This window comes from Mollisia scopiformis, assembly GCF_001500285.1.
Source record: "Mollisia scopiformis unplaced genomic scaffold LY89scaffold_2, whole genome shotgun sequence".
NCBI lineage: Eukaryota > Fungi > Ascomycota > Leotiomycetes > Helotiales > Mollisiaceae > Mollisia > Mollisia scopiformis.
The window spans coordinates 1,550,133-1,564,411 of record NW_017263582.1 but is presented as its reverse complement, the minus strand read 5'-3'; the positions used below and the strand labels follow the sequence as shown (position 1 = coordinate 1,564,411).

Below are 14,279 nucleotides of genomic sequence, written 5' to 3'. Positions count from 1 at the left end.
ACTGCGAATCAGGTCGTACCACACAATATTACCACCCATTATCGAAGCGCACACAAATATTAGGGGAGCACGACGAATCGGGCATTTATTCATTCAGTCATTTCCCTTGGTTTTCTTTCCCCTCGAACCCTGGACCCAGAGCAACGGGAAGAGAGCGCGCGACTGAGAAAAGGCTCAGGCTCACTCCGCGACTGATGGCGGTGCAACGCTGCACGAGCGATTGAATGAAGAAAATGGGCTTTTTGGGGGCAGAAGCTTAAACACAGGGAGGAACCGGTACAGTAGACAGCGATGATTGGGAAAGGCGTTGAGGGGGCGTGGATTATTGGGGCCAGCAGTAGCAGCAGCTCTTACTATGATGGCTTCCACGAGACAGTGTATCTGAATAAGGTTATGTGCGAGACGTTCGAGCTACCACGAACTACGAACACATCCCAAACCCGTTCACCCCCCCACCTGCATCTGAGCAGAAACAGAACGCAGGAAGAGGAGCAATCGCGGCTGATCCAGGAATCGATTGATTGATTCTACAATAATGACTTGTGACGAGAAAGACGTGGTCGCGGGTATGCCCTCTTTCTCTTCCTCTTCCTCTTCCTCTTCCTCTTCCTCTTCCTCTTCCTCTGGGTCTGGCTCCGTCGAGATCTCGGCTGTCCGGGGACTCGACTCGACTCCCCTCGACTAACTTACCCTCCCCCTACCACATGCATCCATCCTGCGTGCGTGGTGCTTTTCCGCGCAGCTGGGTGTGGTTATTTTCGCTCTCGAGGACCGGTCGCACCACAGCTGTGGCCCCTCTTCTTCTCCCCTCCTTTCGGTATGGGGGCATCGGTAAGTAACGCTGGTCCTCAGGTGTGGCAAGGGCTGGTCTTTGACAGGCATTTCGACGCATGCGGGTGCCCATGACGGCCCAGAGGCTTTTTCTAGGCTTAAGCCGCCGAGCTAAAATGCAGCCAGGCGCGCATCGACCTGCTGATTTCTGCCCATTTCCTGGAGCGGGAGAGGCGACAGGGGACACTGAGGGCTGGCTAGCGCCGAGCTGGGGAAGACCACCGACGGCAGGGGGGAGAGTCAGTGGAGGGGGGGTTGGTTGGGTTTTTGGGGACAGCAAGAGAACAAGAGAGTTTGGGGATTGGGTTCTGGTTGGGATGCGATGGATGGGACGAGATGAGATGCAGCGCGGATGTGATGTCTGGGAGGGGCTCAGTGTGGTTGCACAGCACTGGGACTGGAGAACTGGCACGCAGAAGAACAAAGAACCAAAACTCTGAAGTAAAGTGAGCTGCACTGCTGGGACGGCGAGGACATGGGGGCGAGAGATTCCAATTCTTCGTTCCCCTGCGCGGCGACCGACATCCCACCTACTATTGGCTATTGGGCCAAGAGGGGCATGGAGTGGTCTGTGATCACTGATCCGTCCGCATCTTCTTCTGTGGTCGCGATATATATTTCTTCTGCTCGGGTTGACGATAGATTGGGGTCGCAGTCGCCATCGTTCTCCTCGACTTGATTGCACCTTGAAACGGACAATGCTGCATGGGCCACTGCTATGTCCGAACAAGGGTCCCAGAAGGGAATAGAGGAGCATCTGTACCACCAGGCTGTCATTCCTTACCGTATCTCCTAGAGTGAGATGGTTACGTCCGTAACTTGCTCCTCATCTATTTCTTCGTTTTTGCTGCTGCAAGTGGAGTATCTATCTATCGAAGGTGTTCCCATGCATCTGTCTGGTCAAGCAAGTATCATGACGATGACGAGATCTGGCTTGCTACTGTGCTACTGTGCTACTCGCCTGAGCGCCGGTACGAGTAAGCAGTCTCTAGCTCTAGACCTAGCTAAGACCATCCGAATCCAGACAGAGGCATGAAGTTTGAAGAGCTCAACAACTCGAGGCTCGTAGCAGGCCAGGGAAGATATCTTCCAAATGGGTATAGTTATAGTTCTGGGTCTGGAGAAGAATGGCGACAGGGGAACGTCTCGTGGTGAGCGTGTCGTGCAAGTGGTGGTGGTGGTGGTGGTGGTGGTGTGCCTCTTACGCTGGCCCGCACGTTTATCACGGATCCAGGACCATCCCCAGCGCTGGCACACCTCGCTCCTGGGAAATCTGGATTTCTGGGATTCCGGCGCCGTGCATGGACCAACGATCTCCCAGGGGTTTGCATCTGATTGGCGTCCTTACGAGTTAGTCAACAGGTCGCCGAGCTTACTTGTGCACTGTTGTGGTTTGCAGTGGAGTGGAGTGGAGTGGGCCTCAATATCTGCATCTGCATTGCGGAATCATCCAGCGTTAAGCTCAAGCTCAAGCGCATCCAGACGACCTGGACCTTGTACTTCCTTCCGATGGATGGACGGTAGGGAATCGAGGACGATGTCACCAAGCGAGGACGAAGGGAGTGGACGCGGCCATCGAAGTCTCCTCGTCCTCGCGGTACTGTACTGTACGGTACGGGTTCGCTGGTTGGTGTTGGTGTTGCGTGGATGAAGGATCGATGATTGGTATTATTGATTTCATGGAAGCGCAACCAAGCCTGACTGATGGTCAGAAATAGAAACTTTTGCGTTACCAGGACCAAGACAGCGGGTAGGAGATTGTTGGACTCAAAATGCGACAGAGAGCAAAGCAAGCAAGCAAGCAAGCAAGCAGGCACGACCCCGACCCCCAAACCCAGAGTCCCATACCAGACCCTTCAGCGTCCAGGGCCTGCGGTAAGGTTTCGTGCGTGCTGGCTCCCCTCCCACGGGTGCACGACAGTTCTGGCATCTCATCTCACACTCTCTTCCTGCCGCGATGCATATCACCGTAGCATGAGTAAGGAACAGCTTATTTCAGCCTTGTGATCCAAGGTGTTCCATAAATAAATCCTCTCCATCCCAGATTCGATGCAGCTGCGATGCGGCCTGGAAATTATCTTCATGGAGATGCTGGAGGACTCGACACGATCCGGCTGCGAGGGTGCGAGGGTGCGATCTCAATGCCAAGCACCACCACAGGGGCCGAAAGCGACCCTTCATCAGCCCACTGCATGGGAAGGCGTACAGGGCAGGAGGATGGGACAGCCAGAGGGTGCAAAGCAGCAAGCAAGCAAGCAGAAGCACAGAATCACGAAATGGCTCGTCGTCTATTGGCGCGCTCGTGAGACGGTAAGGTTATGTTGGCCTGAATTGCGAGAACCTCAAAGCAGCAAATGCACGCTCTCCACGAGAACGATAAGCTGTACCAAGTCATGTCTGTCTGTCTGTCTGTCTGTTCTGCTGCAAGTCGTCCCGCGTCTGCTTTCTCTCTTTCTCTCTATTCTCTTCTCCATGGGCCACGAACGGACAGCATTTCATTCGTCTAGTATCCCCGAATGAAGACTAGAACTCGACCCGACCCCCCCTTTCGTAGGTATGTTCTAGACCTGGCCATTCGCCTGTCGATTCGTGATGCGCTTCCTCTCCCCCTGCTTCAAAGCCATCCGTTAACCTTGAAGTCGCCACCCCCTTCCATCCCGACATTTAAGCTTGGAGGCACGATTTGCCCAGATCAGTTGAGCAGGAAAGTGGAGACGCTGAGATGGGCATGGCATGCTGCGTGTGAGAGTGAGTGAGAGGGTCTCAGCGCACAGTTGCTCTGTGTTCGGCAACCAGGACCGGCCAGTGCGGACGCTGGAGTACGAGAGGTGTGCTGTACGAGAAACAATGTCTCGTGCAATGCCGTGGGACAAAAGGACACCGTTATGATGGCAATATACGATTTGTATAACGGAGCGTGGTAAGTGTTCGGTAAGGCTAATCAGAAGGAGCAAGAAACATGTCCCAGATGTCTAGAACTAGAACTGGACGTGGGACGAGAACAATACACTTCAACCCCAGTCCAGCGCGCAGGCCTAGCACGAGTTATTGGTCCCAAGTACGCAATACGACCGCGGCGCCAAGACCGCTTCTGACATTAAGCTCACAGCGCCATTCCCACGCTCGCCGCCTCTTTTCGACGCCCACCGTCGCTTCGGACGCCATCGCTGCTGCGAAATGCTGAACCGGGCATTGATCAGCCTACCTTATTTTACGCCCTGCTCCTACTGTATCTGACTACAGTACCTCTGTAACCCTGTCATCGCACCCTCGTCCCTGCTGCTGCTCTTCCCTCTCTTTCGTCTCCTTCGTCGTGCCCCTTCCGCTCCAAACCTCACAACAACACGACTTCCCGCTGCGCCAGACCGCCTTTTGTGACCCTCGCGCGCTGCCATGCTTCAATAATGCTTGCCTCAGCACGGGGTGGCTGGAGGTGTGCCGGCGAGGGTCCCAGCCGTGCGTCCTCGGATGCTGAGTGGTCTCCTGAGTCCAAGCGAGCTCGTGGGGTACGGAACTCACCCAGTTTCCTCAACCTAAGGTAGAGCAGGAGCAAGGTAGAGCGAGCTCAGCTCCGTCAAGTTGCAGATGCTCATTGCGACCTGTCCACATTCGGCCACTTTACTCGAGCTTCTGATATTAGAATGGCAAGCAGACAGGATCGTGCTTATCACTCGCAGATACTGTAACCATCACTGACACGAGAAGGATCACGGCGTTGCAAGCAAGCAAGCAAGCAGGCATAGACGAGAAAATGGGATGTGTCATCAGAATGTGTCCTGGTCCGAGTAAGCACAACCTTCGGAGTATGACATGTGCATTCTTCTAGAAGTCCCAATACCACCACCGACGATACTGCGCCGTGCCGAAGCATTCAGCAGGACGGAGCACAGCAGCACCCACGCGAGTTCAGAGGACACCCGAACGGCTGGGAAGGAGGGACAAGCTGCAGCGGGAGTAAGCCCGCGTTCCGAGGGTGCACAGAAAAGCCCAAAAGTATTGCACGGATCGAGGTCACTCCAAACAAAGCTCCTTATCGTTCTTCAAAACCAGGTTCTAGACTCTAACTCGAGCCTCATCTCGCCCTTCCTGCATCGTGCGAGGTACGATATTGCTCCATAGCCTCAACCTCGAACGCCCGAGTTCAGCGCCTCTCCATTTCAAAACGCCAGCACGAGTGACATGCCGGTGGGCCCACAGAGCCGCACTAGAGGGAGGTGTTTCCACCATCAGCCAACTGCAGCCGGTTTGGCTGAAATGTGTGAGACCCTTGCTTCCAAATCCATATCTCACATTGTATGCACCAGCATCCAAGCACGACACAAATTCGACATGAGGGCTTGCCAGCCATGTACTGTACTGGAACATGACCTCTCAGGCCTGGGAAGATACCAACCCAACCGAAGCTTGAATCGAGATAAGATTCAGCCATAAGTGGTCAAGATGCTGGCCCTGGAGGGTACATGCAGCATGCCATGCGGAGAAACCCCAGTAAGAGAAGTCCAAATTGCGATACAAGAATAGAACACGGGAAGGAAGTTCCAGGCCACTGGATTCCCTAAAGAATTGTCGAGGTGGACAGAACAGTTCCGTTGTACAGCACTCTTTTTCTCGGGGAACAAAGTCTGGAATATGTTGGATAGGGTACTGTACTGTATGGCAGCACAACAGGTGGAATGTCTCGTCAAGCCTTCCGACCCAGAGGATAATCAATCCAGCGGGCGACCGCAGAATCTGAATCCAAAGGCCCTCGCTTGTGCTACTCAACCCTCCGGATTCTCCCACGAGCCAGTGGCGGCGTTGCCGGGGGGCTTTCAGTTTATCCGCCTCTGCAGGTGAGTGAGTGAGCCTGGCGAGAGAGAAATGGCGGACCCCTGAAGAAGCAAGCAAACCACCCGCTTCACAAGAACGGTCGTGGTAAACCTCCCCGCATCTTTCTCTGTTACCGAAGTGCTAGGATGTGGACTGGATATTTCCAACTCTCTTGTTTCTCAATTGACTGAGACTAAGACAACCGGAGGACCAAGTCCTATCCATTGAATCCTCCAGGACCGTTCAACGTCTCTGTCACGAAGCTTGGCAAGACAATGACATATCTGAAGACGGTTAGTTGAAGGACGTTATCGATTTGAACGATAGTACGGGGCAATATTTGCCGGAACGGAAACGTGTAGATTGCAAGTGCTATTCATAGCAACACCCATGGAGAGATATCATCTCGAGACGTTATACTACGGAGCACTGGTACAATACCATCACAAGACCCCTGATCTGCTTCTGCTGCTTCGAACTCTGCATCAGATCATTGAATCTCGAGTCATTAACGTTTGCACGGACGACGACGCGGGACGGCGGTGGTGGCAGGCGTTAGGAGAGTATCCATATCCAGCCACACCATCCACATCCTCGATTTGTCAATTCACGCAACCGTCCATAGTTCTGGACCCCACTTCTCTCCTTCTCTCTCAAAGCAAATGCCCGTTCCATTGGCTCAGGAAAGCCTCCCGCTGATTCTCTTTGCTTTTTCCTCTCAACCACCACGAGAGACATCGTCGACCAGGATCTCTTCTTGCCGTTTTGGAAGAGCCATCACATCCATCGCATGTGCAGGTGTCGCGGGCCCAATAGTTTATTTTCATTCAGCCCTGGGCCGCTAAAGCAAGCCTTCGGATGCCACTTCTTGAGAATCCCACTGGCGTGAACGTCAACGGAAAGCCAAGGTTACCGGATTCTTGTCATGAAGCACAAATTCTCACTTCTAAACACTACAATGGATAGGAGCAATAACCGGCACATAATGCCGAGTTCAAATATTCTCTTCTCTTTGCCCCTATGTTGAGGCAGGTCTTCTAGCGACCATTTCTAGACTTCAAACTCAGTACCGAGACAAAAACCTTTCTTTTCCTCCAAGACCCTTAAAAAAAACGTCCGTTAAATCGAACGTTCATGACCCCATTCCGTTCATCTCTCCATCTAGACCTATCAATTCCAAATTCTTTCACAGATCGTCCGTCCGTCCGTCCCTCTGTTCCACATTTTACGAGCAACGGTTGTCTTGTCTTGTCTCGAACCCCCATCCATCCATCCATCCACCATCCATCACTTTCGGAAGGGGCGTTTTTTTAACCCGAGCCTTTTCAATATCTACACACTCTGGCAGAGACACGGAAACTCCCAAACGGTTGTCCGTGTTATCATGTCTTGTCTGTGATAATCGCGCTTCTCCCTCTCCCGAGTGAGTGTAGTTTTGCTTTTTACTTTACCGCGAGCCAGCGAGCGAGGAGCCGTGTGACCCGAGGTGCCGACGGCGAGGAATTTCATGGGTGAGGATGGATGGCCGCCGGGAGGAGTTGGGGTTGTGATGTTGATTCTGCGATGTTGGGGAGCAGGCACACCGCTGTCATAGGTTTCATGCCTGGAATCTTTTTTCATATCCCGAAAGTTGACTCGATCATTTTCTTCCCCCGGAAGATCAATAACCCCATTCATCCATCCATCGAAATCCGTCCACTCTCTCTCCCCAATATCCGCCTGAACTTCCCATCCATCACTCTTCCAAATACCCAAACCTAAACCCAGACCCCGAACCCCAACATCGATCCCAAGAACCCGGGTCACATTAGCATAGGTCCCGATCTTCACAACCATGCCCTAACTAACTAACCTTTCCGGCTATAACCCAAAACCCAAAACCCAGGATCCAGAGTCCAGACCATCGCAGACCCCGAAGCTAAAATGCTAAGGTGTTGGTTAGCGAGTCATTTCGTCGCTTAGTATTTAGTGTCGGGCCGAAGCGACTGATTGATGGGAAGGAGGAGAGCGAGACCGGGTTGGCGGTACCGAGGATGTGGATTGGTTTGGAATTTTTGGGGGATGGGGATGGAGGAAGGTGGATGGTTGAGGATGGTGGTTTGGAGTTTGTGACCTGGAGGTAAATCCAGTAAGGCATTGGATGATGAAAGCCGAATCGTGTCCCGCTTGGATGGGTTCCTCGTGATCCTATGTAGTAGGTTTACGAAAAGAAGTCCGAGTACGAGACTGTATATAGTATTTGCCATAGACGGCGGGGAGTAAGAGCCTTGTATGTTGAGCTTCATGATAGCAAGAAACATTTCCCTTTTTTTCGGGTGAGGAGCAAGGGACTTCTTGCTGGGAAGAAGAAATGTTTCCACCCTGAAAACCGATGCGGCACTTAGCTGTTGTGGAGAAAGAGGGACGGATTCCCGAACTCTGGATAACTAAATGGTGTTGATAATAAGTTTTTTGAGTTCTCGAAAAGACTGACCACCTGCAAAACTTATTTAGAGATTCGAAAAGCCTTGAGAAGTATCACGGTGTCAAGTTCAACGTGATATGTCTAGACCTTGCATGTTGCAGAATTTGGACTTAGCGTTGCTTTTCTCTACTCTCTTTTGTCGATACAGCGATTTTATTTTGGAGATCACCATTTAGATTTGCGGATGAAGATCTTTGTCTGGCTTGGATTTAGAGATTGTGCTGTTAGTCGTGTATTGGATGCCGGGCATTCAATTTTGAGGCTCAGATTTCTCGATATCTGGAAATCTTTTGAAGTTTTTGAGGAAGATAATCGCTCGCGACTTGTCGGTGTCTGGCATCATTTCATATCCAAACTTTCAAAGTGTTAACACGCTTCAAGACTTGAAACCCGACATTGAAGAGTGGTGAATGTGTGTTATCGACAAGAAGACTGCAGATGGCAAATAAAGCTTGCTCAACACCAGGGCATAGTTTGTTTGTGCTTCACAATTACGACTCGACCATACCACCATTCGAATAACTACCACATTCATCCTTACGTCGTACCCCACCTTGGTACATTGGGCCGTAGTGTATAAAGTACTAATCCGACCTTCAGACAAATACACAGCAGCACTATATCGAATTTCTACTCTCGTCCTAACCTCAGGACTCGCAATGTCGCTCTGCCTTCGATCGAAAACCGCAGAGCGGGGAAAATTCACTAACAATATGGAAAAGTCCGATGACAGGCGGGGTATTCACTTGAAGAACATTATCTAAAGCGTTTCGAACTTCCTGAAACCTCAAAGTCTAATCATGGGATGGGACATTGAATCAAAGACGAATGTTGGACAAGCTGAGATGGAATTCTCTGATTTACTCAACCCGTCATCCTCTGGCGACGTCCTCTGAGAAATGACCTGGTGTCGAACTTCATTCATATGGTCTGATGACCGACCCAGTGGAATACCGCAAGCCATGCCGAGCGACAGTGAGATGATGTAACTAAAAAGAAGTGAGTTTCCGGAGAAGGAATACCTCCCATAATGCTGGGACCGGGATCATAAAACACGCGGATTTAATATAAGGGGAATTGCCGAAAGGAACGAGACTGATCCGGTAATATAACTTACCTTGGGTGTGATATTCGATGGACTCAAAGACTTAGTGGTCATTGAGAACTTTGGTATAGATTTTGGTCAGCCCCATGATGTCTCCATAATGCTCTAAAAAGGTAGACTTTCCATCTGTCGGTATTGCTTTCTTCCTCCTGCTACGCTGCCATGGATGTACGTCAACAGAAAATCGAAAGAATGGTTTGTTAGGTTATTCAGAATAGCTCCTCCGGAAGTTCGGGCATGTAGGTCGTCACTATCGACACTGAGAAACCGTGCAGTGCAAAGTGATGGAAAATGAGGTTAGTTTGAATACCGGGCGGTACAGTTGACTCTTGAAGTTTGTCCATTCTCAGACTTCGCAAGGTTGGAGCAAGTCTACCCTACTTCCAGTAACCTGCTTCAATAGATGGTGGTAACTTTCATGCTAGGAGACAGTCACTTGGTAATATCGAGATCTTGATTGAAGGTATTTGCTTATTCGTACAACATTCATTTCATGCCCAACTATGTCAAGGGATCAATGAGTACTCCTCACCAAAATTTGTCCCAAATGTATGTGCAAGAAACTTTTCTATTTACCTCCTCTATTTACCCTTGTAGTCCTCAGGACCAACCATCAACTCCGGACGTACAAGTGCATCGAATTCTTCCTCGGTCAAAGCCTTGAGCTCCATAGCCGATTCTTTTAGTGTTAAGCCCTTCTTATGGGCGTTCTTGGCGACTTTGCTTGCCATGTCGTATCCGATCTTTGGGTTCAGGCAAGTGACCAGCATGAGACTTTCTCGAATCAGTATATGCGCAGATAAGTTTGAAGGTGGGGAAACTTACGATTCCTTCATAATGCTCGCAATCTTCTCCTCATTTGCCTTGAGTCCAACAACCAAGTTCTTCTCGAAGCTCCTCATCCCGTCGCTGAGAATCCTGATGCTATGTAACAGGTTTCGGATGACCAAAGGCTTGAATACGTTCAATTCGAACTGTCCATTCATGCCACCAATGGTCGTTGCAGTGTGGTTACCAATGACTTGAGCACATACCATGGTAAGGGCCTCACATTGAGTGGGGTTAACCTTGCCAGGCATGATACTGCTTCCCGGCTCATTTTCAGGAAGGGCCAATTCACCAAGTCCGCAACGAGGTCCAGAGCCGAGATATCGGATGTCCTGCGCAATCTTGAAAAGTGATGAGGCAAGAGTGTTGAGTGATCCAGAAGCCTGTACAATAGCATCGTGAGCAGCCAAAGACTCGAACTTGTTGGGGGCAGTCTTGAATTCAGTGCCAGTCATCTTGGTGACTTCCTCCGCAATCTTCTCAGCAAAGCCCTTGAAGGTATTGATACCAGTGCCAACAGCAGTTCCACCTTGTGCCAGCAGTCGGAGGTCAGGGAGCGAAGACTCCACACGTTTGATTCCGAAGTCTAATTGTGCTACGTATCCAGAGAACTCTTGGGCAAGAGTCAATGGCGTTGCGTCTTGCAAATGTGTTCTTCCAATCTTGATGATGTTCTTGGCTTCGAATTCGTCAACCTTCTTCTGGACCGCATCGCGGAGAGACTTGATAGCAGGAATAAGTTCGTGCTCAATCTCAAGAACAGCCGCAATGTGCATAACGGTAGGGAAAGTATCATTCGAGGAGGCGCTCATGTTGACATGATCGTTTGGGTGAACAGGCTTCTTGCTACCCATTGTGCCTCCCAAAATCTCAATTGCTCTATTTGAGATGACCTCGTTTGCGTTCATGTTTGATTGTGTTCCAGAGCCAGTCTGCCAGACAACGAGGGGGAAGTGGTCGATGAGCTTGAGGTCCGCAACCTCCGCCGCAGCTTGTTGAATGGCTTTGCCAACTTTAGGATCTGTCCAATGGTGAGCTTGTCTTCTTCGAAATGTAGTTCGTAGGGATTGTCGTACCAAGGCCAAATCCCATATTAACCGTTGCTGCCGCGCCTTTCAGGATACCGAAGGCTTTGATAATAGGTGGAGGCATGCGGTCTTGTGGCTGATTGATTCTGAAGTTCTCCAAAGATCTCTCAGTCTGCGCGCCCCAGTACTTGTCTGCCGGCACTTGAACCTCCCCAAAAGCATCTGTCTCTGCTCTTGTCTCTGCCATATTGTACGATGTAGCGTGGAAGTTTCTCGAGTTGCGGAATTGTAGGCGTTCGGAGCTTTTATACGTAGCCGAGAAGGACGAATGAGACCAAGGCCTGCTTGTATATGCTGGATAGAAAGAAGGCTTCGTAGGTTTGCTTGTGAATGCTCTGCATGAGGAAGGAAGAACCGCATGAGCTGTTGCCCTCGGTCTAGCAGCTGACAGCGGAGCTGCAAAGGCGCCTTTTGCCGACCGAAGCGTCATTGCGGGTTGGGAACCTCGGGAAAGTGTCAACAAAGGGTCGAATAGGCCAATTGAAGGCGCAAAGGTAGGTCTGAGGTCGATGAAGGGTCTGAGATATTTGCAATGGGTTGCTGAATGGTTCTCTGTCAGATTGCACGGCGTAAGTCAATAATAGGAAAAAAGTGCTGAGGTCGGAAACGCGCCGCTGCCGAACGGAGAAAGCCGGAACGAGATCCGATCCCTCCAATTTTGACGTCGAGCAATTGAAGACAAATTGGTGAATGGGAGGAATTTGATATTGACAAAGAATTTCTCCAAAACTGGACTCGAAAGAAGGCACTATGGAAGCTTCAAAAGGACTAGTGTACCATTAACGGCTTCATATCATTGAGCAAAGTATCTTAAGATCAAGAGAAGCTAAGAGCCTGGTGAGCGCAAAATCAAGTCTTTTCAAATTATTATCTTCATCGAGTTCCACTTTGGATTATGTTTCAGTGCCAGTTTTCAAGAATGTTATGGAACTCAATCTCTCTTTTCCACTTTGAGCAAGTAAATAGGTATGCTATAACTGAATGGTTCACAAATAATTTCAAGACTCAAGCTTCTCTTTCAGCAGTGTTTTCCACGCGATTTGCGCATCCAGCGCATCCAGCGCAACCAGCGCAACCAGCGCAACCAGCGCAACCAGCGCACCCAGCGCGTTCGGCGCAATATGCGCTATTCGCGCTGGTTTCGCTACAGATTCAGGGTTTTCAGACGATTCAGGTCTCTGTGCCTGGTCTTCATCCACCCAACTTATATTCATTCTCTCTTGCACCTGAGACTATTTCCCCAGGGCAAAAATGATTCGATCAGACGCTAGCCAGAACAACAGCTCTGGTGCCCATTTGTCTCCTTTCCTTATCGTAGATTTTTCTTATTTTATTAACTCGACTGGTTCTTCTCCCTCAAACAGCCTTAGCGTTCCCAAAATGCTGATGATCGTAAGGCTCTGTACTTCTCTGTTGTAATCTGGATGGTAGCCTCCGCGCAATGACTTTGCAATCATGTTTTGCTCATGATGTCGGGCCAGTACCACTCTGAGTTGGTAAATGCGTCATGGCATTCCCATATGGTTTTGAATCATTGATGATGCTGAATTTGACTTCAGCCTCCTTGGCGATCAATTTTCATCTCCTCTTCCTCAAAAGATATTTCAAATTCAGCCGTCTTCTGTATGACCAATGGAATATCGCTACGGGCGCTCCTAGACTCCGATGGGGCTCTGAATCTCGATTCTTCTGCAGTTTTCCTGGTTTCGAATTCATCTCTAGAAGGCTTCCTATTCGTGAACCTTGAATGTGAAGACGGCACTGGCGATGAAGGACTATGGTAAGAGTCGTTTTGCGGCGTTTCTTTACGACCAAAGATATAGCTGTAGGTAGATCGAGCGATGGCAAGATTGGCGCAAACAATGCCGAGGAACAATTCCAGGTTGGACCAAAGTGCCGCAATACAGTACATCCCTATTCACAAGTCAGACATCTGCGATTTGTGGGTGGTCGGTTATGGAAACTGCGCTTACAGCTAAGATCAGTTGTCATTATACTGAGAGAAGCTGCTCGGGCGATGCCAAAGCCAGTGGCCCTACGCATAGTTAGCAAAAAGAATCTTCCAGTAAAGATGATTTCCATACAAGAGGCCTAAGCTCATCAAGCAGCACACTGAAATTTTGGTTCGCAATGGTATTCGTACTCGCCAAACGATGAAGAGTGGAAGGATCGATAGAAAGAGATCTGTTGTGACCGAGAAAGCTATACGATTTCAAAGTCAGTCAGAGCTTGACATATGCCACTCAGACGTACCTATTGTGGCATAAATAGAATATATGCGGATCTTATCTGGCCAACATTTCGCAGCACTGCCCCTCCAGAATCCAGCGGGTTTGCATTCAGCCAACAAAATGATCACAACTCCAAAGTTGGTGAAGCACACTCCAGCCATTAACGTATAAACCAAGATCTTGAACGTCTTGGTATCTTTAATGCGAAGGATCAGGAAACCGATTGAGACCTTCAAGCATGCGACTGCCGCGAACAGGAAGACCTGAGCATACCATCCCCACATGTTAATCATCATATAGTCGTACGTCGAAAGATAAACTCTGTGCTTCCCATTCCCATGTTGTGACTGCTTGATTTCGACAGCCAGTCTTGCGAGTGCAAAGGCGACAGTGACTAATATCATTGCATCGTCCCAGCCAAAGACGCGGCTCATGATACGAACGTATACTCGACAAGAGGTTGTTATGAGGACCAGACCGGCGAAGATTCCAGTTACAGCCATGAGGACGGGCCCTACATCTTGGTTACGTGGAAGATTGTTGTTGTCGGCGAGCCCAGACATGACAGTGTCTTAGAATTAAGGTTCGTCTTAACAGTATGTGGATCGACGTGAGCCCTCAACCAACTCATCCGAAGATACTCCAAGAAGTGCCAAGTGAGTAAAGATTTAGGGTTGATGTGGGGATCTTGCCGAGCTATTTGCTCATGAATGAATGTGGATTAAGAAGAGGCTATGAAGGATATGAAGCTCTTAGAGTAAGAAATGGAAACGAAGGGATCGTTTACCTAACCCTCTCACCCAAAACGTCGCAACTAGATTTCAATTCCCCGTGACAGTCGCTTTGGTGACTTTAAGATGAAGATACCCCAGTTCTTTTGATGCATATTGAGGATGGCTAGGAAGCACAGACAGGGCCCAGCC

The 14,279-nt window shown here is 49.9% G+C and overlaps 7 protein-coding genes across 7 annotated transcripts; 3 read left to right on the top strand and 4 right to left on the bottom strand.

Moving 5' to 3' along the window:
* Positions 1 to 592: 592 nt before the first annotated feature.
* LY89DRAFT_184049 (uncharacterized protein) lies at positions 593 to 1,756 on the bottom strand. Its single transcript, XM_018205645.1, has one exon. The coding sequence runs from the start codon at positions 1,586 to 1,588 to the stop codon at positions 698 to 700; it is 891 nt and encodes a 296-aa protein (XP_018077858.1). The 5' UTR covers positions 1,589 to 1,756; the 3' UTR covers positions 593 to 697.
* LY89DRAFT_184048 (uncharacterized protein) lies at positions 1,757 to 2,681 on the top strand. The gene has a single exon (XM_018205644.1). The coding sequence runs from the start codon at positions 1,925 to 1,927 to the stop codon at positions 2,480 to 2,482; it is 558 nt and encodes a 185-aa protein (XP_018077857.1). The 5' UTR covers positions 1,757 to 1,924; the 3' UTR covers positions 2,483 to 2,681.
* A 24-nt stretch (positions 2,682 to 2,705) lies between these two features.
* On the top strand, positions 2,706 to 3,571 carry LY89DRAFT_184077 (uncharacterized protein). Its single transcript, XM_018205648.1, has one exon. The coding sequence runs from the start codon at positions 2,881 to 2,883 to the stop codon at positions 3,349 to 3,351; it is 471 nt and encodes a 156-aa protein (XP_018077856.1). The 5' UTR covers positions 2,706 to 2,880; the 3' UTR covers positions 3,352 to 3,571.
* Positions 3,572 to 7,430: 3,859 nt separating this feature from the next.
* LY89DRAFT_184039 (uncharacterized protein) lies at positions 7,431 to 8,114 on the bottom strand. Its single transcript, XM_018205643.1, has 2 exons — positions 7,493 to 8,114; positions 7,431 to 7,438 (listed from the first exon to the last, which is right to left on the bottom strand). The coding sequence occupies exon 1, from the start codon at positions 7,938 to 7,940 to the stop codon at positions 7,599 to 7,601; it is 342 nt and encodes a 113-aa protein (XP_018077855.1). The 5' UTR covers positions 7,941 to 8,114; the 3' UTR covers positions 7,431 to 7,438; positions 7,493 to 7,598.
* Positions 8,115 to 9,790: 1,676 nt separating this feature from the next.
* Positions 9,791 to 11,312, bottom strand: LY89DRAFT_574453 (fumarate hydratase; the record flags this gene model as incomplete). The annotated part of the gene is made up of 3 exons (XM_018208743.1): positions 9,791 to 9,983; positions 10,035 to 11,058; positions 11,114 to 11,312. The coding sequence occupies 3 exons, from the start codon at positions 11,310 to 11,312 to the stop codon at positions 9,791 to 9,793; spliced, it is 1,416 nt and encodes a 471-aa protein (XP_018077854.1).
* Positions 11,313 to 11,819: 507 nt separating this feature from the next.
* On the top strand, positions 11,820 to 12,530 carry LY89DRAFT_184010 (uncharacterized protein). Its single transcript, XM_018205642.1, has one exon. It carries the CDS (start codon positions 12,021 to 12,023, stop codon positions 12,378 to 12,380), a length of 360 nt encoding a protein of 119 aa, XP_018077853.1. The 5' UTR covers positions 11,820 to 12,020; the 3' UTR covers positions 12,381 to 12,530.
* On the bottom strand, positions 12,229 to 14,266 carry LY89DRAFT_713942 (uncharacterized protein). The gene is made up of 4 exons (XM_018218091.1): positions 13,379 to 14,266; positions 13,210 to 13,327; positions 13,099 to 13,160; positions 12,229 to 13,039 (listed from the first exon to the last, which is right to left on the bottom strand). The coding sequence occupies exons 1-4, from the start codon at positions 13,917 to 13,919 to the stop codon at positions 12,681 to 12,683; spliced, it is 1,080 nt and encodes a 359-aa protein (XP_018077852.1). The 5' UTR covers positions 13,920 to 14,266; the 3' UTR covers positions 12,229 to 12,680.
* Positions 14,267 to 14,279: the final 13 nt, after the last annotated feature.

Bases quoted from the DNA above. Each gene is read 5' to 3' on its own strand.
- LY89DRAFT_184049 (XM_018205645.1), bottom strand. From the start codon at position 1,588: ATGCTCCTCTATTCCCTTCTGGGACCCTTGTTCGGACATAGCAGTGGC.
- LY89DRAFT_184048 (XM_018205644.1), top strand. From the start codon at position 1,925: ATGGGTATAGTTATAGTTCTGGGTCTGGAGAAGAATGGCGACAGGGGA.
- LY89DRAFT_184077 (XM_018205648.1), top strand. From the start codon at position 2,881: ATGCAGCTGCGATGCGGCCTGGAAATTATCTTCATGGAGATGCTGGAG.
- LY89DRAFT_184039 (XM_018205643.1), bottom strand. From the start codon at position 7,940: ATGTTTCTTGCTATCATGAAGCTCAACATACAAGGCTCTTACTCCCCG.
- LY89DRAFT_184010 (XM_018205642.1), top strand. From the start codon at position 12,021: ATGTTTCAGTGCCAGTTTTCAAGAATGTTATGGAACTCAATCTCTCTT.
- LY89DRAFT_713942 (XM_018218091.1), bottom strand. From the start codon at position 13,919: ATGTCTGGGCTCGCCGACAACAACAATCTTCCACGTAACCAAGATGTA. The intron at 13,328-13,378 runs GTACGTCTGAGT...GAAATCGTATAG, and splicing joins TTCTATTTATGCCACAATAG to CTTTCTCGGTCACAACAGAT. The intron at 13,161-13,209 runs GTATGGAAATCA...AACTATGCGTAG, and splicing joins TTGATGAGCTTAGGCCTCTT to GGCCACTGGCTTTGGCATCG.